This window comes from Tyto alba, unplaced genomic scaffold (genome assembly GCF_018691265.1).
Source record: "Tyto alba isolate M040663 unplaced genomic scaffold, T.alba_DEE_v4.0 Super-Scaffold_41, whole genome shotgun sequence".
Taxonomy (NCBI): domain Eukaryota; kingdom Metazoa; phylum Chordata; class Aves; order Strigiformes; family Tytonidae; genus Tyto; species Tyto alba.
In genome coordinates this window covers 7,431,408-7,453,557 of record NW_024881317.1, presented here as the reverse complement: position 1 = coordinate 7,453,557, position 22,150 = coordinate 7,431,408, and the positions used below count along the sequence as shown (strand labels likewise).

Sequence of the window (22,150 nt, the reverse complement as noted above, 5' to 3'; positions counted from 1 at the left end):
ACGTTTCATCTTCATACTCTGATCAGTGCTATGACTGTTGCAGAAAATCCACATTGTGTTTCATTGCACCATGTAATCAAGACTGGAATAGCTCTCAAGAGATGATCTGGTTCATTTTCCTGCCCTATGGCAAGATCAGTCATACCTGTGTCTTTCCTGACAGATGCCAGTCTATGCTCTTTTGAAGATGTCTGCAGCCTCTCCAGGCAGCATATTTCAGTTCTTCAAAATCCTTACCAGTAAAAGTCTGGTTTCTTCCCACCTTGTATTTAACCTGAATCACGTCTGTTGCAGTTTAAACCTGCCACTTCTTGTCCTGCCCATTTTGAATAAAAAGAACAGGTCATTCCTTTTTGCATTAACGTTAAATATTCGAAGACTATTCATGTGCTTCTCTCTTCTTGGTGTTAAATAACCACTATTTGCTAAATCTTCCCTTTGTGGTGGATTTAAAACTTCTATGTAAAGCTTAATTGGCTGGTCTTCTCAAAAATATTCTGCAAGTGATGATCCCAGTCATTAACTAATCCACAAACAGTTTAAACCCTTTGATCAGCATTTTATTTATATACTTTAATAGAATCCTTCGATGATGGCCACACTGCCTACTTGTGCATCACTGTCCCTGACTTGATGGCCTTGTGCTGGTGTGCAAGCCAAGTATCCACAAGGTTTTCTGCTGCTTGTTAACCATGATTCTTTCTAAGAGAAAGGTGGGGTGCCCTGCATGAGATGAGACTTGGTGTGGTTTGTGCCTTGGTTCTGTTGGACAGTGTTTGCAACGCGGATGCTGTGCATTCAAACAGAAAGGGTGCCCAAAGAGAGGCTAACCAGTCATGGAGCCCTGGGTCTCTTCAGTCACCCAAAATATACATTGATGTACGCAGGAATTTGGAAGTGAACATGTGCTCAGGCAGGTGGTAGGCTGTGAAATGTCACTTGGTATTAGGACCTTCTGATGTGGCTGTATTTGCATAGTTAGATCATACTTGGAGGTCAACTACTACTGTACTGTAGTTTGGATGTCCTTGATGTGTATGTCTCTGGCTCCAAGGGAAAGTCAAGGAAACTTACACTTTAGCAGGACATATGGGGAGAACAGAAGACAGGTCGTATTCCCTTTCAGTAATTTTCTCTGGATTTCTCTGTTGTAGGTGAGTGTTTTAACCACCTTGGAGCGACGATTCAATCTTCAGAGTGCTGACGTGGGCGTCATTGCCAGCAGCTTCGAGATTGGCAACCTGGCCCTCATCCTCTTTGTGAGCTACTTCGGAGCCCGAGGACATCGGCCACGCTTGATAGGATGCGGAGGGATAGTCATGGCCTTGGGTGCCCTCCTTTCCGCGTTGCCTGAATTTCTGACCCATCAGTATGAATATGAATCGGGAGAAATACGCTGGGGGGCTGAAGGGAGGGATGTGTGTGCTGCCAACGGGTCCACCAGTGATGAGGGACCAGACCCGGACCTTATCTGCAGGAATAGGACTGCTACCAACATGATGTACTTGCTGCTCATTGGAGCACAAGTCCTCCTGGGCATTGGTGCTACCCCTGTCCAGCCCCTGGGAGTTTCCTACATTGATGACCATGTGAGGCGGAAAGATTCCTCCCTGTACATAGGTAAGGCTCTCTGAACTTCTCACTGAAGGCTTTCCTTGCGGGCTGGCATCTCACTCTTGTTTTCTGTTTGATGCCAGTGGATGGGATGCCTTGAGGCCTCTTCTCCATGTGCTGCTATGCTTGTGAAGATAACTTGGCATGGGTCTCTACACCAAGCAGTTGTAAGCAGCAGGGGAACACAGGGATATTTACTTGTATTGTAGCAATGGTAAAGGTTGAGAGCTGTGGTGACTACTACTGGATGATTAGGAAGATGCTCACTCCTTCTACTGTGTTTGCCCAGATTGCTTTAAATTCTGATATTAGCGGCTTATGGTTGAGTTTTAGCTGAAGAATGTCCAAGTGGCGATGTGGGGTTTTTTCCCCAAGACACCCTAGTTCCCTTCCTGTTCCAAAGCATTTGTCTGTGTCTGAGTGATCGTTGTAGTAGGAGGAGACACATACCTTGTCACTACCACCATCACATTTTAGGAAGGAAGTGCCTGTTACGGAGTGGCTGCTGTGACCCAGCATGCTGTGGCAGGACCCCAGATAATGTGATCCCTGTAACGGAATGGGATGTAGAAGCCGGTGAGGTCTATTTTGAGATATGATGAGCCTGAAGTAGAAGTCATGATTCTGGTGATCATGTTGCAAAATTCTTCCAGATGGTTAAGTTATGAAATTTGGCTTCAGTTACCCAATGAAACATCTCTATTATTGGGGTAAAGTGCTCATGGGTTTCAGCGGTACTACCCTCTCCAGCACGTTAAAAGGAGGATGTTGTGGGTGAATTTGTTCTCTGAAAAAACTTACAAGCTTGGCTCCTTCTTCTTTCTGCAGGACTTGTCACTAGACGAATGGCTCCAATGCAGTAAATCAGTGAAGTGTGTTCTGCCATTAATGTGATCCTTCTACACTTGTTAGAATAATTTCTAGTAACCAAAACTCTGTGTACTTGACCCATCATCCCTGTCTTGACGTGACTTTCAGCTGAATGGATGGTCCCATTACTGGTTTTGGTTTTGTTTTGTTTTGTTTTTGCAAAGATATTTTTATCAAGTTCCCAAGTGTAACTGAATGCAGCGGGGGTATGACCATAGACAGCAAAGCTGAACAGTCCCGCTGAGTTTCTGAATGGTGTTCAGTGTCCTGGGACAGTGCAGGGGCCTATTAGAAAGATTAACTATATAGCATTCCTGGATGTATTGCTACTTTACTTAAAGAGATTCTCTACAGTAAAAGTGTGTCCATGTTTTCCTGTAACTGGCCATAAAAATCATAGTATTTCAACATTTAGCTTTGTACTTGGGTAATTATTCACCTTCACTTGGTTCTGTAAATGCTTATGAGCGATCCACTGGATAAAGCAGGATGATATATAAAATGCAAGATACTGTACAACCGGAAGGTGAATAATGAGACTAAACTCACTGGAGTAACTTTGCCAACACCATAAATGATGAGCGGGAATTAAGAGTGATTCTAAGATTATCCATTATAAATAACTATATAGAGGAGCAGCAACTTCTTTCAGTCTGTTCCATGGGCATTTTTAAAGCAATGCTTCATGTCTGAGAACAGGACTGAGGAGGGTGCATGAGAGGAGGATTAGGAAGAGTGATTCTTTTTGTTCCTGAGATACATTCATCTTGTATGCTAAAATAACTTCTTTAAAGTTGGCAGTTCAACTGTAGCTGGGAAAATACTGCCAGAAAATGATTTCTGCTTACTATATGCTGCTTCATTATTTTTCCTTCAGACATATGCTTCTAACCATGTTCCTTTCTACATGTAGAGTTTAAAAAAAGCCCAAGCATTTTGGGGTTGTTTGCTTTACTGACTTAAATGATGAAAATCATAACCTGAATTTCTGTGTATGAATTATGCGTTGCAGAAGAGTGCATGTGTATGCACATTCAACCAATCAGCCATAGCAGCAATGAAGTTTAATATCTGCCTTGTCCCAGCCTGTCCATCACAAGTAGGTTTTCAGATACAGGATGATTAATTCTTACATCAACCTACAATCAATTTGGCTAGTAGAAGTAAAACCTAACAGGAAAAAAGTCTATTCTCTGAATGAATATAAATAGAGAAGAAGCTGGTGGAAATCTACGTGTCTTCTCAGATTTGTGAATACTTGAGAGGAAGTTAAATTCCTCAGTTTAAAATGTGGTTTGAGAATTATTTGCTCAGATTTGTCTTTAACTGATTATTTTTGTTGATGTCATCAATGCAATTTTCAGTGGCCTTAGCAGAAGGCTGGCTGAGTATCTTACCCACTCCATTCTCCTCTGTTTCTCAGAGGAAATAACTGCAGAGTGTATACTGTTGCTGTGCTATATTTGTATCACTTTACTTTCTCATAATAGCATGCTCACTCAGTAGGGGCTACAGTGTGTGTGACCGGATAAAACGTTTTTGGGTAAGTTCCCTCAGTTTAAATTAGAAGCAAATCTGGAATAGGTTGTTCTCTGAGGATAGAAACTAATTAATAACAGCGGTAATAGTCTGGCTGAACTTTCTATCATGGCTGGGTGCATCTGAGAAATGATCAGCTTGACCAGTCCATGCTGTCTTTAGTATATCGCTAATGTCAAGTACATATATGCTGCATTTGGGCTGTATTGTAGTTGGGGGGTAAGAATCAGTCTCCCACCTGACAGCTAAGTACTAGTAATTGTTCCCCTGCTGCAATAAAAACCTTCTCGTGTCCCAAGGCAGTGAATTAGATAGATATAACTGTGCACTGAGAGGTTTTTTCCTCCCGAGTTGTACAAGAGTTTAGTGGAGTAACTTAATATAATATTTGACACAGTCTCTTTGTAGTGAAATGACAACACAGGAAGACTCCTCTAGTTAAAAAAAAAAAAAAAAAAAAAAAAAAAAAAAAAGGGGGCGAAAAAAACAAACCCCAAAACATCCCCCTAAACCGTTCTTCCTTTTTGTATTAGTACTAATACATGTGTACAGAAGAGTGCAGATGTGTAACAGCATCTGTGGAATATAATATATTTCTGGCCATGAAGTCCATCAAATCAGTCTCATTGCGGTTTCTCTGCAGTGACAGGCACAGAGGAGGTGGTGGGCAGTGCACCTCTGTTGTGCATCCTTTGAAGGCAGGGGTTGCTCAGGCTTGTGCTCTGCCAAGGAGGCGGGGATTCATGAAGTTTCGTAATTAGAGAGACAGGGGTAAGTTATTACAGGAAGATATCTCCGTGGCATGGGCTGCTGACATGTAGTTTCATGTTTCTTGAGCTAATAGCAGATTTTTTTAATGCTTGCAATGTGTTGCTACCAAACTCAGATTCTGTTGCTATACTAACCAGACATAGGAAAAAGGGCTGTGTTGTGGTAACCGAGGGCAATTCAAATCAAACCAAAAAGACGCATGCATGGAAGTATGCTCCAAAGAATGCTCAAAAGAAAACTCATTTGTGCCGTAACAGAGTTAGAAAGTTATCTGGATCTTGCCTGCTCCTGCTAAGGATGGGAACTACATTCTCCTCCCATTTCAGCATCTGAGTGCCTACTCAACACAAAGGTCATAACATTGGCAATAGCAGCAAAAAGATGAAAAAATAAAGGAATTTCCTTAGCTATTTGAAGTTGAGAAAAATGTTCCGGTTTGGTGCTGGTTTGCTGGCTTCTTTCTGTTTGGCTTTTGTATTTAAGATCTGAGCTCCCATCTAGAGGTTTCCAAACAAGCAGGTTAATTTTACCTGTGTATTTATTGGCATTTGGCATAAGTAACCCCTTTGAATGGAGGAGTTCCTCACTCCTGCAGAGAGTTCCGGGCTCATTATTGCTGCTGCTTCACTAATGTGAAATCATTCCCTCAATTTGTGGCATCGTTTATTTTAAAGGAGGAAAAGTATGTTGAAGACCACTTACCACACAGTTCCTTTCTCTACCTGCTAATGACTCACTTGACATTTCCCTCTTTTCTTTCGTTCGTTTTATGCTGTCTTGCTGAGTTCTGTTGAAATCAATGAAGACTTTGTCATTAGGAGAGAGCTCAGAGGCACTGTGGAGCTGATACAGGGGGAAAAAAACTGATCTGACAGTGGTTGTATGGATTTGCTGCCTCTCATATGAGCAAGAGCTTGCAAGTTTTTTCTGGTCACTGGAGTAACCCACATTGCTCTCAGCAGTGGTTTGTGTGTTCAGTTAGAGCCAATGCAGTGATGTGGTAGATTAATGTTATTAGCAGTCTCCATATGCACCTTCTGGGCTTTCTGCAGCATTTAACATTTGCTGATAAAAATTGTTGCGTCTTGCCTAGCACACGGTTACCTATAGAACAGAATTAATAGCCTCTGAGAGCCAGTATTTGATGTGGCACAATTCAGGGCTGCATATATAGAGGAAGTTGCTATTATTCTGTCTCCTGTTGATGGAGGAAATGGATATTGATGTTGGAGGGAGCACTTCCAGATTGTGTGGCTCATTCAGAATGCTGTGTTGATCTTTAATGCATTGGAGTTTCTCCTTAAGTTTGCTGAAGCTGTCTCAGTGTTTAACTTCATGGACACCTACCCCACACATTCAGGACCTGCCATGTCAGACTCCTCGCTGACTTGCAGAAACTTCTGTAATGTGAAAAATGACTTTGAGGAAATCTCAGAAGCGACAAGTCTCGGGTTAAGGAGTAAGTGATGAGGTGTGATGAGTGCTCCTGAGTTACAGGTGGTGTGAGGGTATGCCTGAGTGTGGTGTGCTCAGGGTCACAGAGCTGTTCTTGGCCTGCTTCGTGGCAGGGTGGAGGAACAGAAAAGTAGAAAACTCAGCACTGCTGAATGTGTCTGTTGAACTGCTTTCTTCTGTCTCATCTCACAGGCTTCTGTCTGACCTTTTCTGTGTGTATTTTAGTTTATCATACAGTTGTTTTAGCTGACACCTTTGAGGAGAATGCAGCAAGGTGTTCTCTGTCCACATCTGCCCAGATGGGAGTGACCCAGTAAGAAGGATGGGACCCTGCGTTGTCACTGCTGAGTTTGACCTTTGCAGTAGTGTGGGGTTATCTTGCATGGAATGTGTGGAAGCACTTTTTGTTTTGCAATGACAGTCATAGAGAAATGTTCACTCTCACTTCTGGGGCTTTCTTGCTTGCTTTAAGCACCAACTCCAGATTTGTCAGAGGAAGACAAACATGCCCTAGTTGGAATCTTGATGTCTCCAGGGATAAATTTGTCCATTTGAAAAATCACTCATGGTAGCTTACGTCAGTCAAAATGACAGCAGCCATTGTGTTTTGGAGAAGCAGGAGCATTTTCTTAACTGACAAGAATTAAATCTGAGAGTTAGTGTCTATGGTGGTGAGTTAATAGCAAGTTATCATCATAGGATGCTGAAATCATCAGAGTTTGAGTCAATGTTTTGTATGTGGTAATACAAAGAAAAAGTACTTGTATTTCTGTTAGGAAGCTCATGTTGGTAATCTAAGAAGTTGCTGTGAATTTTTAAACCATTCATCTACTGCTGTATCTGATATTACATACATTAGGGTTCATCAGTAAATACTGAAAAAAAAAAATAAAAAGGGAAACAATGTTTCTGGTTTTATAAACAAAAATGAAAATGTATCCAATGCCATTAATGAAAAAGCCATAGAAATCACAGTTGAAAACCCCAGCCCTCAGCAGAATGTACCCCTATTGTCTAACCAGTATTCTTGTATGTCACTTACTGAAATTGAAGGACTGTAGAATGGGCAGTCAGTGACAGCACCTTTCATAATAGCAAATGTCTCCCTTTTTTGAAGCTTTTAAAATTCTGTTTCCTGGTAACACCACATATTTCTGAGAAATGTGAGTATTTTGGAACTGGAAGAGCAGATTTTGCAGATGTTTGGCTTTCAGGCTGGAAATCTGTTTTCTTCTTTACATAGGTTGACATCTACAGCACAATAGGTTCTATGTAAAATTAGTGGGTACCCACAAAAATGCATTGAGATGGACGTCTTTTCTGTTCCCTCTCAGTTCTGTAAAATATATTTTTCATTCTGTGATTTATTTTTTTCTTCCTTTTTTCCCCTGTCAAGAGATTAATTTGGTTTCCAGTAGCTACTTACTAATTTTGTCTCTAACTGCTGAAAAGTCTCTTGCATGCAGGATGAATGCATTTTGCTCAGTCTTGCCCTTTCAGAATATCTCCAAAAATTCTTGAAGTGTATGTTTGAATATATGTTCCTAAACCAGAGCAAGCAGAATAATTTTTTGTTTATAGCATACAGGTCACATAACCAGCCTCTTGAGGCCCTCCACTGATGCATATTGATTGGAAGGTCTTTAGGACCCACTTGAGAGGTCTGTACAGCTCTGCCCATCCTGGCTGCTTTTCCGTTTCACTCCTCACAGCCTTCCCCACCTAACCGTGCTCCTTCCTTCTGTGCTCATGTGTGGTCTGCAAACAACATGGGTACTTTATTCACATTAGCCCTTCCTGCTGGAACATGCTTCTCTGAGCTCATCCACTTAAGGCTCTGCCAGCCTTGTGCTTTCCTTAATTCTTTTCCTTTTAAAGCCTGCTTCTACTAGATCTTTTACAGCGGATCTTAGCTGACTTTCTATCTGTTGTATTTCCTCTGTGTGCCCACTCAGTACCCATGAGCTACTTGGTGAATTTGTCCACCTCCATGTGGGCATGTGCACTTGTGGAGCGTGAGCACTTACTTGTTCCAGAGAATTTCTCCTCTCCTTGCTGGTTTATGTAATTTTATAGGTATGTAATATTTTTAGCCTGAAGACTTGATGGAATTTTGTAATCGTTTTGTTCAGTAAATGCATCCTCCTACGGGTGATGTGGAGAGCCTTTCCTTTCTGCCAGTCTCTGAAGGGTTGAGAGAGAGACAGTGTTAAACTAAAAGGAGTGCTGTTGCCAGTGTGAGTGCTGTGATGCCTGTTCATTATTGAAAGGTGTCTTTGCATCAGATTCACTGAGTTGTCTTCCCTGAGGACTAACTATGATCAGATTAAATCGCATGGCTTCATGAGGATATACAGGTATTAACTACATTAACTAACCCACTGATCCATTGATAACCTGCAGCCTTTTATAATTATTTTCCTTTGGGGAGAGATCTGTATTCTCATTTGCTGTGTGTCAGCGGGGCTGGCTCAGTTACACGTCCCCTTTAACAGTGCCAGTGGTAATATCCTGGAAAATTAAATGGAAACATAAACAAGTGTGTAGGGTGTATTAGAGCAGTAACAATAATCAATTAATGGGAATAACCTTCCCCACTGCAGGCAGGAAAGCTGAGTTGTGAAAGGCGGTAGCTGAATGGATGTATTTATTCAATTAAATGTATATATGCACAAAGCTGTAACTGCTATGGGCTCCATTATTTTACAGCAATTGCTCCAGTTACCTTAACCTTCTGCTAATAGCTTTTTTTTTGTTACAAGCTGAGTAAATAAAGCTCGAATCCAACACAAATGACTTTGTGTGAGCATACTGAGGGTGGGAGCTGTTTCCATGTTACTCTGTGCTCTCTGTGTACTCTGCAGCTGATTTTTGGCTTAATTGGGATTTGCTGACTCTGATGTCCTCTAAAAATCACTTAATTTTTTGAGCATGTTAGTTTCTTTCTGTTGTATATTTAAAACAGTAATCAGCTGGGAAAGTCTAGTGAGGGACATCATTCCTGGGCAGCCTCTTTAAAGCAGTGCCCTTGTCATTTAAATGGCAGGTGTGCAGAGGACAGTACATACTAGTCCTAAGGTTCGTAAAATTAATTAAATAGATTGGAAGGTGCTGAGTTGTCTGTGTCAAGAGCTGAAGGCTGTATTGTGCCTCCTTGATGGTGCAAGCAGGAGTGAACTGGCGTGTGCTGTCACCCTTGGCCCTTCTACTGGGAATTTGGCTGACACTCCCCAGCTCGTTGCATGTAAGGAGCCTTCAGATGTTCTGGTCCCAGTTTACAGGCTGGCACTGAAGACACTCGGAGCTGTGCTTAGCATGTGCCTTCCCATTGCGGGACAAGGCACAGGATCTGTCCCTCTGCCAGCACAAATCGGGGCACTGGCTTCTAAGCAGTGGTGAAAGTCTTGTTGCCTGATACTGAGGCTTGTGTTGTCCCCTTCTATCGAAACAAAGAATTTGGTAAGGAGGTTATTTTAGGACTTGTCAGAAATGATTATCCCACTCAACCTCAGTCAAGTGAGCAAGAGGCGGCTTTCATGAATTTTGCTGTACCACTGTAACTTTGCAACAAAGGGCAGTGACCCGAAGTAGTGTTGAAAGATAATCACTGCCCTAAAGTTGCAAATACTTACTGCTTTATTGTATATCCTGACACACGCATCCTGCTCCATGCCAGCAGAGCTTCAGACCCCTGTTGCTGCTGCTCTCGGTGATGTCTGCCATGCTGCGACTGCAGGCAAAGCTGGCCAGCCTGGCTACACACCTCCTCACCTGTGGCTGGCTGTTACTCAGCTATCTGTGGGACAAGGTCTTTATATGAATGTATAGGAGAACACAGAACTCTTTCCCAAAAAACTCCTGCTTTCACTCCTTCACAACTGCCTCTTCTGTCACTGGTTGAGGTGCTCCACCAAATTTTTTTTCCATCCTTTGGAGAAGTTGCTGCAGGTTTGAGCTAGTGCTGGGCCTGCCGGTGTTCACACCGCTTGAGTGCCAGGTAGGTCTGAGTAACCTCCTAAAAGTGTTTGTTTTTACGAAGTCCCAAGCAGTGCCGTGGCACAGACACACAGGTCTGTTGACACGTGGGGCCTGGCAGCACTCAGCGGCCGTTAAGTTGCAGTTTTATCATGACTGCTGTGCCATGTGTTGGCAGCTCTGTGCAGGTTGCTCCCCAACATATTGGTTGAACGAGCAGAGCTCCTTCAGGGATGTGGGAAATGGGGCAGGACGAGCTTTGAGGGAGCTGTGAGGGACATCAAGGAGTGGTGGCAGTTCAGGCCCTGGATGAATTTCCTCAAGGCTGTGTGTGTAACTGGCATGAGATGTCCTATAGGTGCCTGACCAATGTGGTGGGTTCAGGGTATGAACCTGAGTAATTAAAAAATTAATGGTGTTAACACCAGAGGAATGGCTGTGCCATGAATCAAAGGTATGAGACAGCCCAGTAGAACCTGTTTTGAGAGGCCCTGGGACAGAGCTGCCGTGGAGACATCAGTGCAGTCTCAATAACTGCAAGTGTCCAGTTACCCCTGATGGACCAGCCTGGAGGAAAAAGTGTGGCCAGAAGTGGTGCGTACCTTGCAAAACAAACATAACATTAATTGACATGCTTCTTGGTCACCTTATGAGCCACCACAGTGGGAGCCCTTCCCTGGTGTGGTGCGTGGGCTCAGGGGGAAGGCAGCGTATGCACGGGATCAGTGACGGCTTAAAACCTCTCATCTGGAAGCTGGAGAGGGACTCAGGGCTGCAGAAGCCCTGTGCTTGGTTGGTCTGGGGTTGTTCAGCTAGGAGCTTCTCCCTTGGCTTTGGACAAACCCTTCTGGTTTTGCCTTCTCAAAGTTTGGGGTTTGGTCTCTAAATTGCTCCTTCAAACTTAGCTCTTTTGAAAGCACTTGGAGAGTCTTTTTTCAGATTTCTTTTTGTTAAGGTACAGCTATTTCATTAATTGTGCACCTAATGAGGTATTTGGCTTTTCCTTAGAGGGAGGCCTGCTCTCACTAAGTCCCCTTTTGATTTCAATAATAGGGATTTTTGTTCAGAGGAGGCCATCTAAATTTGGCCCTTTATTACTCAATTAAAATGAGAGGATTTAAATACCTTTTCGGATCGATGTTAACAACATGTCACATTGCTCTTTGACTTAATACCTCAGAGTACTTCATTGCAGCTAAACAAGACCGCCACTATTACAGGGTGCAGGATCTGGACAAAGGCAGCAGATCAAAGCAATAGAAGAAATTCAGGAGTTCAAACAGGTAGAAGAGAAAGATGCACTGTGCACCAATTCTTTCCTCACTGTCTCCCTCTGCTTACCTCACATTTTCCTGGTGGTTTTCTGTACATTCCTATCCTCAGCATTGGACAAACCATTCCTGATGTAACTGTTTGTACAAGACAGCGATACTGCTTATTAGAGCTGGAAAGAAATAATATTCAGGGGAAAAAAAAAGACAACTGGGACAACTTTGCTGTATTAGTCATTGCTGCAGAGACCAATTACCCTTGTGATGAAAGACCACCTGTATCTTGTTAGCCATCAGCTAACAACATATGGATGTCCTAATTCAATCAGACTGATCATCAAAAGAATAATACTTGTTAGAGAAAGCTTTCCCTCCACAGAGTTATAAACTGTGTGCTGAGGGGGGACTGAAATGGGTGGTAGCATGCAGGAAGGGAGCTACAGAGTACTTCGGCATGCTGCCAGGGCATCTTGAACATTGATTAATGCTTTACTGTCCTCAGCTGTGGGTTGCCTCTTATCTTTCTGTTCATTTTGGGTACTCATTGGTTTTATTGTGTTGGGGGGGTGTGTGTTTTCAACATTCCTCCTCCGCATTTTACATAAAAACTTACATTCCTGCAAAGCAAGTGTAAAGATGTTTTACTGTGCTTTTGTTTTATGTTGATGCTTATCTTCCATTTATGTCCTCTGTAAAAGCATGCTGTTTTTGTACTGGTGGTAGACAAGCACGCTGTGTTGTAGACTGTGCAAGAAGCAGTGTTTCAGGAAACAAAACTACTTGTAGTAGTTCTGTGTAAGCTGTGAAGAGTTTCCCACAGGTGCCAGAGGGCAAGAGGTTGGTAGGGAGAGATAACACCTTCTATTTGATCAGCTGAAGCAGCTGGAAAGCACATATGTTCATGCTTGGTGGATCTTGTTCTGACCAGTGTGACTACTCATACTTAAGGATTTACTTTTTGTTTCCCAGCTGACACCTGATCTGGTAAAATATACTTCTTGTCTCTCCAAACCTTGCTGCCCTTCCTGTGCTGGTGAGAATTATGTATCAAATGGAAAAGCCCGTCTCTTCTGCAATTGGATACTGCACCTCATTAGGTGCTTAGCATCCAGGAGATACTTGATTTATAAGTAGTAGCAAAACTCAAGTTAAGCATGGGTTAAACAAATACTCTTACTCCAGAAATGTCTCCAGGGTTATAAAACAAGTTAGCAGGAAGGTGAGAATAGACCCCAGGAATTTTTGACTCCAGTGGCCTGCAACTGTTCTCAGACCTAAAACATTTCACAGCATTCCTGCAAAGCAATGTGTCTTCCATGGGTGCAGACATTCCCTGATGTGCTCCTTAAGCTGCTTCATAACCCACTACCAGGAGCTACCAGCACAGGGGAAGCATGCCCTGGCCATGTCCACTTCTGAACCTCGCTTATCTTACAGCTTGTGCAACAGAAATGGCAGTGAATTCCACAGTTCCCTATGGCTTTTCTCATCTCCTAGTTAGGCTGTGCATTTTACTTCCCAAATCTGTTACTTTCTTTCCTGGATGTTTAGGATTTTGGCTTTAAGGCTATGAAGGTGGTAAAGTGGGCGTGAAACTCTTCTCCTGGGGTAAAGATATCTTAGAAGTGACATCTGCCCGACAAAAATCTTGTGGCTGCCAGAGATGGCAGTTGTGCCATCACCCTGGTCTTGCCACATCCCACCACTTATAGGAGTGCTCCGGGAATTCCTTGGACTGGTGAGAAGGCGCACTGGGTTGGGGGGGTTAAGGCACAGGTTGGTGCAGCTGGCAAAGATTAGGGCAGGCCACCCCATTAGGTGAAAAAATATAGTCTTAAATGGGTTTTGCTGGTGCATAAAAAGACCTGTTGAAGTGAAAATTTCAGGTAAACAAGACAAGTGAAAATGAAGCTGTGCTGTTCTTCAGTGTTACTGGGTAAAATGTCCCCATGTGTAGCTCCTTGAGTTTGTCTCACATTCTGCACCCCTCAAAACTGTAGTACGGTGGAGACTAGAGCAGCTCGAGCAAAACTTTCTGAATAAATCAGTCTCGATGTCCTGTGGTATTCCGAGTAAACAAATGAGACTTACTCAGTGCCTTAAAATCAGCAAGTTTGGGCTTTATTAGCCCTGGAGGGGCAGTAAATTCTAGAGCTGAGCGAGAGGAGGAGGTAAGCAAGGAAGTGTAGCACTGGGTAAGGAGATGCTCGAGAAAGTCCTTACTGCTTACTGCAGCCCAGGAAGGCAATTTGAAATTGAATCTACAATGCACCAGGGAGCTGTTGGAGGTAACTTAGGATGGGGTAAGGATTTGGGAAATCTGCATGAGTGAAGGCTGCATTCAGCAAAGGCAAGAATAAGGATGTTGGCAAAAATGAGGTGAAGTGGGGAGGAATGTAGAGGTGAGCAGCAACATATTGAGGCTGGGGAGGCAGGTAGTGAAGCAACTAAAGTTAAGATGGGAGGTAAGCTGATATAGGAGAAACATGGTATGGGCCATCTCCATTAAGTCTACAGAAATCTGGATCCTCACATCAAAAGGCTCTTTAATATCAGTTAAAATTCAAGCTTTTTGTTTTAATCAATAACCATGGGAATTAGGTGTCTAAATAGAATCTAGGCTAAATGTTGCCTTTCTGTATCACAGTTGTTGGCCAGTTCTCAAGGACATTGCTGTGTGCCTCCTCCTAGACCACAGGACACAAGTGCTCTCCATTTTCTTGCAAAGCAAGCTTGTTTTGTGAATAAACAGTGTGTTTTGATGGTGTGGGTGGTGTCAGGAGGGGAAGCGAGTGTGCTAGGAGCTTTGTTCCCAAAGAGATCCTCATGTTTACTGAAGACTCTAATTACTGCCTCCAACCCATCATTATTTGTCTTCTGTCCCTAGCACACTGATCAAAGGTGCTGATAACACTTGCATTGAGTAAAAAGCTCCCAGGGAAAAAAAGATACTCTTGAATTTCATGAGTACCACTGACTGCTGTTTTACTTTATGGCTGTCATTTTTTGGAGGATTTTTGAGACTGGAGGTGGCAAAGGAAGGAAATGCTTTTGTTTTTTTGGTTTATTTTTTAATGCCCCATATGGCTGTTTTATTAACTGGAAAACCTCCAACTGTGAGTTGGATGATGTTACACAGCTACAGAGCAAAACTCATTCCCAGCCGTGTAGCCTAGTGTACTTGTGCCTCTGAGCGTGATCCATACCTCCCCCATCTAGGGTTAGGGTAAAAAATAAAAACTGCATTTGCCCTGTTTTGCTGACCCAAGGAAAACATTGTTGCTTTTCATGCTGGGGATGTTGAGCTTTTCAAACAAAATGCAAACCTTGAACAAATCAGCTGTCAGCAGCTCATCAAAAGCACCTCTGCTTGAGTTGAGGTTCTGGGAATGACAGGTACAGCAAACCCACAAGTTTGGGTTTTTTTAAAAGTTTGCAGTGAGTTTATCCACCACAAAGTTGGTAGTAGGATGGCTATACTTTCACATTCTTCCCTGCTTGTATGAGTGGGGTTTTCTATCATAGTATAAAAGAACACATTACAAACAAGACTTTCGTAGCAGTGATCTGCACTGTGCATTATCCAGGCTCTTCCCGAGCATTGACTCTTTGATTCCTGCTTGAGGAGCATTTCTCCACATTATCTACTAGGTTTCTGTTCCATCTCCCATGCTGAGATAGAGAAATGACTTGCCGTGTGTAGCATCTCAGTTGACAAATGAGACTGGGAATTTAGAAATAGCTGTTAGTCATGTTCCTGCCGTCTCCTGCAAGTGTCTATGTTTAAGTTACTACCTTGGTTTTCTGTCCAGGAGACTTGGCAACAGAGCATTTCTCAGACCTGCTTTTTCATTTGTTATTTTTCTGTTGTGTGAAGAAGGGAAAAGGAGGGTTGGGACCCCAGTCTTTGTTACGCGTCTTGGATTTTTCCACCGTATCCAGGAGACTTTATTTCTATGAGAGGGATGTGTGAGAGAGAGGAATGGGATTTGTTTAAATGGATCTCTTTAAATATATAGTCCTGCTTCGTTGTCAGCTGTGAGTGTAGAAATGGGATTTGATTTTTAGGGATGGACCTTTCCCATTTCACAGCCCAGAAGCTGTGCATCTGGTACTGCTCCTCACAGCCTTCAGTTCTGAATCCAGCTGCTGCAGGGTGCAGTCCATGCTAGCACTGTCATCAGTTAAAGTTCACCAGACGATTCATTCTTTTTCCTACCAGCTTCTCTCTGAAGCTGTGCTAGGTAGCACAGAACTGCTGTCTGCTTGCCAAAGGTGATGTTTAGGACCGAATGGGCTGGTAAAAGTTGCTCAGTGGGTAAGCAGAGCTCCCCGTGACTGCTAGCAGTGACTCGGGGCTGTTGATCCCTTTCCCTGGGAGGTGCCTCTGGGTGGGAGACAGCTTGCCAGAGACAGAGCAAATAAATGAGCTGGGCTCCAGTTACAGGAGGTAGATAGTGTATCAGCAGGGTCCTCACAGCAGCCCTGAGGGTCTGCGGCCAGCTGGGCCAGAAGCCGAGATAACCTTTCTCTGTGCTGAAACTGCAGGAGCAGAGCCAGGGCTGCAGCCTGCTGCGTCGCTGCGCGTCCTCCCCTGTCCCCCCGGGGAGGTGAGCGCGCCTGGCGGGCATCGCGGGGGGATTTCTGCTGCAAGGTGGGGAAGTGGCACGAAGCAGCCACAGGCCCAATTTTGCGGGGTCTGCACCTTCTGTTCTTCGTCACCTCTGGCCCTCCACGGGAAGGTCGTGGAAGAGGAGCTGAAGGTCCCAGTCTAGACCGCTGAGGCTTATCGCCTCCAACCCAGGCTAAAGCCTTCTTAGTTGCAACCTGCTTGTGTAGCACAAAGTGGCTTCAGTTGCCTGAAGGATCTTCTCCTTTTCTGCTGGTCACAAACATGTGATCTGGTAGAGACCACAGGTTGTGACTCCATCGATGCCCAAGGCGATGTTGCTGCCTGTGAATCTGTATCCTTTTTCCGCCAGTTGTGTTCATAACCACTGTGTTATGGCTGAAGAAAAGGGAGATTTGAAGGAGAGACTTAAATTGTTGTCATTCAATAGACTCCTCTGTGCAGCGGGAGGATGAACCACCCCCTGTATGGGGTTTCCTCTCTCTTGGAGAGGGAGTCCAAGTCTAACCTCAGGTGTCTGTCCATGCAGGGTCAGTGTGGCTGAGTCTTCCTCCCCTCTGAAAGAGACTTGGTCCTGTATCAGGCACGTAGGAAACAGTGTTATGGTTTAGCACCAAGTTTGTGTTTCTTGCATCTGCTACTGCTCTTTGCTAAAGAGGCTTTTGGGGTTTAATTAAAGTTACTACCTAACTTCAAGTCCCCAGTGTCCTTGGGCTCACAACAGTCGCGGGAGAGACCAGCTGCTCTGCAGGAGCTGAGCTGAGCTGGGGGACTCGGGGCTCATCTCTGGAGATGCTGCTCTCCAGGAACTGCTCCTGCATCTAAGGATCTGCTCGGGTCATCTACTCGGGTCTCTGGCTTTAGTGTTGAAGGTAGGTGGTTAGAGTATCCCCCTTACATGCACACTTCAAACACAGATTGTGCAGGATTACTGCTGGATAACAGCCAAATCCCAGGCAGTAGAGACTGTTTAATCACTCTTCTGTCTCTACTGGATTAACGTAATTAATGTAAACCCTTTTGGATGGGCGACCTGTTATTTGTCTGGTGCAGCTCTTCATTTGTGCAATGCTGTGCATACACCCATGATGCTCTAAAAATGATGATGACAGTCTAATCCCACTTGCATACAACCAGTGACCAAGTAAATCTCCATTTACAGACAAGCAGTTTATTGCTCCCTTCAGGGGAAGTTGTAGACTATTTAAAAAAAAAAAAAAAAGAATGCCCAAGGTTAAATCAGAATGATCATTTCCCAAGTTACTTCAAGGGAAATTAAAATGGGATTTTTTAATTTCTAATGTCATTTCTCTAGGGAGCAAAAAAGTTATTAATAAACTGAAGGTTCATCAGTACCTTATGGTCCTGGCCCATTTCAACAGTGATGTAGAGTTTAATGTGCAGTGGAGAAAGTAGTGACTGTGTCCTTGCATACCCAGCCAGAGCACATGGGGCAGGAGCTGTGCCTTTATCTTCTGCTCTTTGTGGCATCTAGAATCGTGGCAAGGAGGCAAAAAGTGTTTCCCAGACCTGTGACATCCCACAGGCCCAAAATCCCATTGGCTGAGTTCCTCCCTCCTGTTTCTCTGTATTTCTTATGCAGCTGGATTTGATCTAACACTCAACAGGATATGCTGGCTCACTTTTCTTTCCACTGTTTCAGGGTTTTCTAGCAGCAAATTGGAGAGAATTTATTTAAGAAAGAAAAAAAAACAACCAACCAAAAACCAAACAATAAAACGACCCTTGCAAAAATTGAAGGTAACAAGTCAAATGCTTAACTTGAATATTAATTTCTGAATAGAGCAATGCCTTTAATAGGCTTTTTGTGTAGCAGAAGTACTGGCAATATTTTATTTTATTTATGAAAGCCATCTTCTGCTTTCATTTTTCCAAGTTTTAATTGTAACCTTTTCCATTCAACAAAATCACAGATATAATAATTTCATAAGGAATAAAATCAACTTTCATCAGTTCTGGTGGATTGTTTTCTCGATCTTGGCTGTACTCATCTGTGCAGAAGGCAGAGGCTTTCTGGAGCATTCTTTGAAAAACAAATGCTTGTGTCCAAGCTTGAAAATTAGCATGAAAGTGACATTTAATATTTGGCCAGCAGCTAAAATGCCTGTTATTTTCAGTGGGGTTAAAAGGAACCTCAGTCGGGCTGATCTGTCCTCCAGGGTCACAGCTTGCCCAGGTCTTTAAAGCAAAGCCCCTGCAGGCAGGGGTCTCTCCGGCCGTGGGAACTGGCAGCACTCCTACTGGGAGCTCTGCAGTGGGCAGCGTGTCCCGGGCTGCCCTTCTCCTGTCCTGCTTCCTCCACGTGCCCTTCAGAGAAGCAAGAAGCCCTTTCCCGGGGGCGTGTAGGGTGAAAAGACTTGCTGAAAACACGAGCTGATCATTTAAGAAGCAATATGTGGTTGAACATTGCCTCTGATTTGTATTCAGCACTAGTAATATGCATTCATCACCCAGTCTGTGCTCACAAGCCTTATTATGGCTAATGTAGAGGCATTTTCCTATCATTTTTCTCCCTGGAGCCACATGGTGTTAGGACTTTTGGATGCTGTGCAAGTTCCAAATGCCCTGTGAGAGACCACAGGCTGGGGTGAGCAGAAGCCAGAAGCATCAGTGTACCTGGACCAAAAACTCTGTGTGTATATAGGATGGGTGTCTATTTTTCAGCTGCAGGTAGCCCAGTATTTCAGGTTCATGTGGAGCATCATTTGCAATGGAATAAATATCTTGGCATGTCAAGTTATTTTTACACTACAGAAATGCTTCTGACTTTCTAGCCCTTGGTATCTGTAACTCGCTTGAAAGAATTGCTGACGCTTGCCCAAATGCCAGTATCTTCTCAGCCATATGAACTTTAATATCACGGCTTAAGCTTTAGTCTTCGAGCTGTGCAGCACAGCTAAATGCAAGCTGTTTCCAGCACTGAGGGAGATCCTGACTTTTAACCCACTGTTATTTTATTTATTTTCTTCTGTGTTTGTTGTTGAATTGCAAAGTCAACATAATTCCAGAGCTTCTAAATGGTATGTGATTTCTACACCATGATGGCAAATCTTCTTTGGGCTGTTTATACCATCTGATACTGGTGACCTAAACAGGGATAGGTTAGCATAGCAGAAAGCAGGGCATTGGTGTTATCTTTCCTTGCTACCCTTTCTTTACCTATAGTAAAAAAGCAGGTCACAGCACTGCTTTATTCCCCGCCTTCCTCTTAATTTTTACACTCCTTTGGCTCAGTCTTTCATTTGCAACTCACTGCTGCCATACTCTCTCCCTTTCCACCCCTAAGAGCATTCAGCTTCTGAGCCCTTTGGTGGCTTTATCATTCCCTTCCTGGGTAGGTGCTTCTGTCTAAGGGTCTGGCTCTGTTTCTCTTCTGCCTGTGACAGACCAAGGGGAGATGTCCCATCCCACCAGGACTCCCAGCAGAGCTGCTTGTGTCACCACTCCCTGTTCAGTCAAAAAGGTCCAGGTTCAGAGGATCAGTTGTTTAAAGGATTAAAGCTGGTTTGGATTGTTTAGGCAGAACCAGGTTGGGGGGTGGTTGTGCTAAGTGGTTTTGCTAGGTGACCTCTGGTAGGGAGAGTTGAGGAGCAGCTGGGATCAAGGACCCTTTTGTAGTGCTCAGCTGCAGTGTGACCGGTGCCCATGAACCTTGGGCTCTGCCAAAATGTGTCACCACAGCACTGATGTGTCCTCTGTGCTGTATCCCTCAGTGTGGGGACTGTACACGGGGGAATTTGGGCTCCTGACCTCTGAGCCCTTCTCCTGTTAGGGCCAAGCTTTGGATAAAGTGGAGGTAGAGTCTCAGCCCAGATCATAACTTCAGCTGCTGCTCTGATGGAGTTTTCCCTGGGACCAGCTGTATGGCCTTGATCTGTCATAATGAGCATCAGTTGGACCACCAGAGGTTTATTACTTTCTGCTTGAGAGCTCACACAGGCCTCTGAATGCTGTAACTTGTTGCAATGAGAACTGTATGGTGGTGATGGTCAGTCCTTTTTTTTTTTTTTTTTTTTTTTTTCTTCCCCCTCTTTTTCTTCTCTTTTTTTTGTTCACCCCCCTCCCATATCTCCAGCAGAGATGCAGCTGTTGGGACCCAGCCCTTGACACTGGGAATATGATGAAAATGGTGTCTTTTCCCGGTGAGAGAAGAGGCAGCTGATACCATTCACTGCAACTTATTCTCATTTCCTCCATTTTTCCCTCCTTTAAGGGCATAGTTTGAGTCTTGCACTTTTTTTCCTAATAGCTGAAGTACTTTTTTTACCTAGTAATTCACCTTATTAAGCTCCTAAGGTTTTTATGACTTCCTGGAAGTCTTCTCAAATGTTGTGAATGTCATTTATGGAAGATCCCTGGCTGTGATTTGTATATATTCAAGATCATGTGCTAGAGCAGGAGTTTTGGATTTGGTGCTAACCAGTATGGACCAGCTTACCTCAGAGCCCTTCACATGCCCTGAGAGAGAGAGCAGAAATGGTCCGTGGGGTTTGGTCCTGGTGCCTGAGGTGTAATTCCCCTAGAGTCATGCAAGGGATTTCCGCTGCTCTTCCCTCCCATCCCACCCACTTTGTTCAGTGTCAGAAGTAAAATCTCAGAAAATGAAATTAATTTCATCTTGGTGCAGCTATTAATGTTGCATACTGCGGGAAAGATCTTTAAGGAGGCCTATGACCTTCATCCATGTGGAATAAGTTCTGAATAATGGAGAGCTTTCATGTTTCCACAAGAAGAAAGTGGCTTTTTAAATCAACTGGAGATGTTTCAGACGTGGAGGAGGGGAAAAAAATAAATAAATAAAATCAAACCAAAACAAAAAACAAATTGCATTAGGAAACAGTGGGCAGAGTGTGCATGGAAATGGAGCATCAGCTTCCACCGTCTGGCAGGTGCTGCTCTTGGCAGAGGCCTCTCGTGAGCATCTGAAACTGCACTGACCCGTCTCACCTGCTGTAACCGATGGTACCTGGAGACCTTTGTTTAGTAAGTGTGATCCTTTCCCAGCGTGTTCAGCCTGTCCTTCTCTCCAGCCCAGAGACCTGCTTGGTTTCTGCATCACCAACTCCTGCTCCAGGTTTCTGTTTCTTTGAACAGATTCACATTACATGCTTCTCTGATGCCCTCTGGCAATGCATGATTCACTTCAGCCATTCATTTATGGAAAGAAATGCATCTTGAACAACATATATAGCTTGTCTTGTCTCCCCACCTTTTCTTGCTTCAAAGAAACATCATGTCCTGGGAGCAAAGTTCTTGTTCCCCAATGGTCTCTTTCCTCACCTTTTCCACCCCATTTACTCACTTTTAACGAGGCTGTTCAGAGTGGCCCACTCATGAAAAGGACTCTTCTTCCTCATCCCATCTGTTTTGAGGGGGTTTGCGTGAGCCCTGCCGCCCTGTTGATCAATGGGTGCTCAAAGCCTGAGCTCCTTGGAAAGAGTTTGCCAGATTCATTTCCTGCCTGATGCATCATCAGCTAAATAATCAGAAAGATCCATTTGTGCCTCTGTATCACCCAGTGAGGTATGAGCCAGCAGGAACCTGTCACTTGAGATATTAGGAACTGGTAATTTTAAAGTGACTACACTGAGCAACCAAAAACCCATGAGAAATGGTGGAAATTAAAACTCCCACCCATCCCTTCTGAAGCCAGGTTACTGACTATGAGTCAAGTTTGATTTTGGGATCCTTGGATTCAAACTTCGTGACACCAGTTGTTCCTAAGCCTCTTCCCTCCATATTGCAGTTGCTTTTTTTTTTTTTTTTTTTAATAGCTGCATTTTGGATGGCAGGAGTTGCCTTTATTCTGGGAGAAAAATATAAAAGCCAACAAACAGAACGTAGTTTTGTTGCTTCTGTGTGGCTTTTTGTAGTATTTGCATGTTTCTGGCAGTGTGACAAGAGAACAAACAGCTTCATTAGTGCGTGGTTATGTTGAAAGAGGTCTGAGAAGATAGCAGGCTTCCTTGAAAAGAGTTGAGTGAAGGTACAAACCAGGTTCTGT

The 22,150-nt window shown here is 43.8% G+C and overlaps 1 protein-coding gene across 1 annotated transcript in view; it reads left to right on the top strand.

Moving 5' to 3' along the window:
- Positions 1 to 22,150, top strand: part of SLCO3A1 (solute carrier organic anion transporter family member 3A1) — a 140,256-nt gene that overhangs the window by 23,646 nt on the left and 94,460 nt on the right. Inside the window, exon 2 of the mRNA XM_032994236.2 lies at positions 1,155 to 1,620. Within this exon, the coding sequence (XP_032850127.2) occupies positions 1,155 to 1,620 (466 nt within the window). The remainder of the gene's footprint in view (positions 1 to 1,154; positions 1,621 to 22,150) is intronic.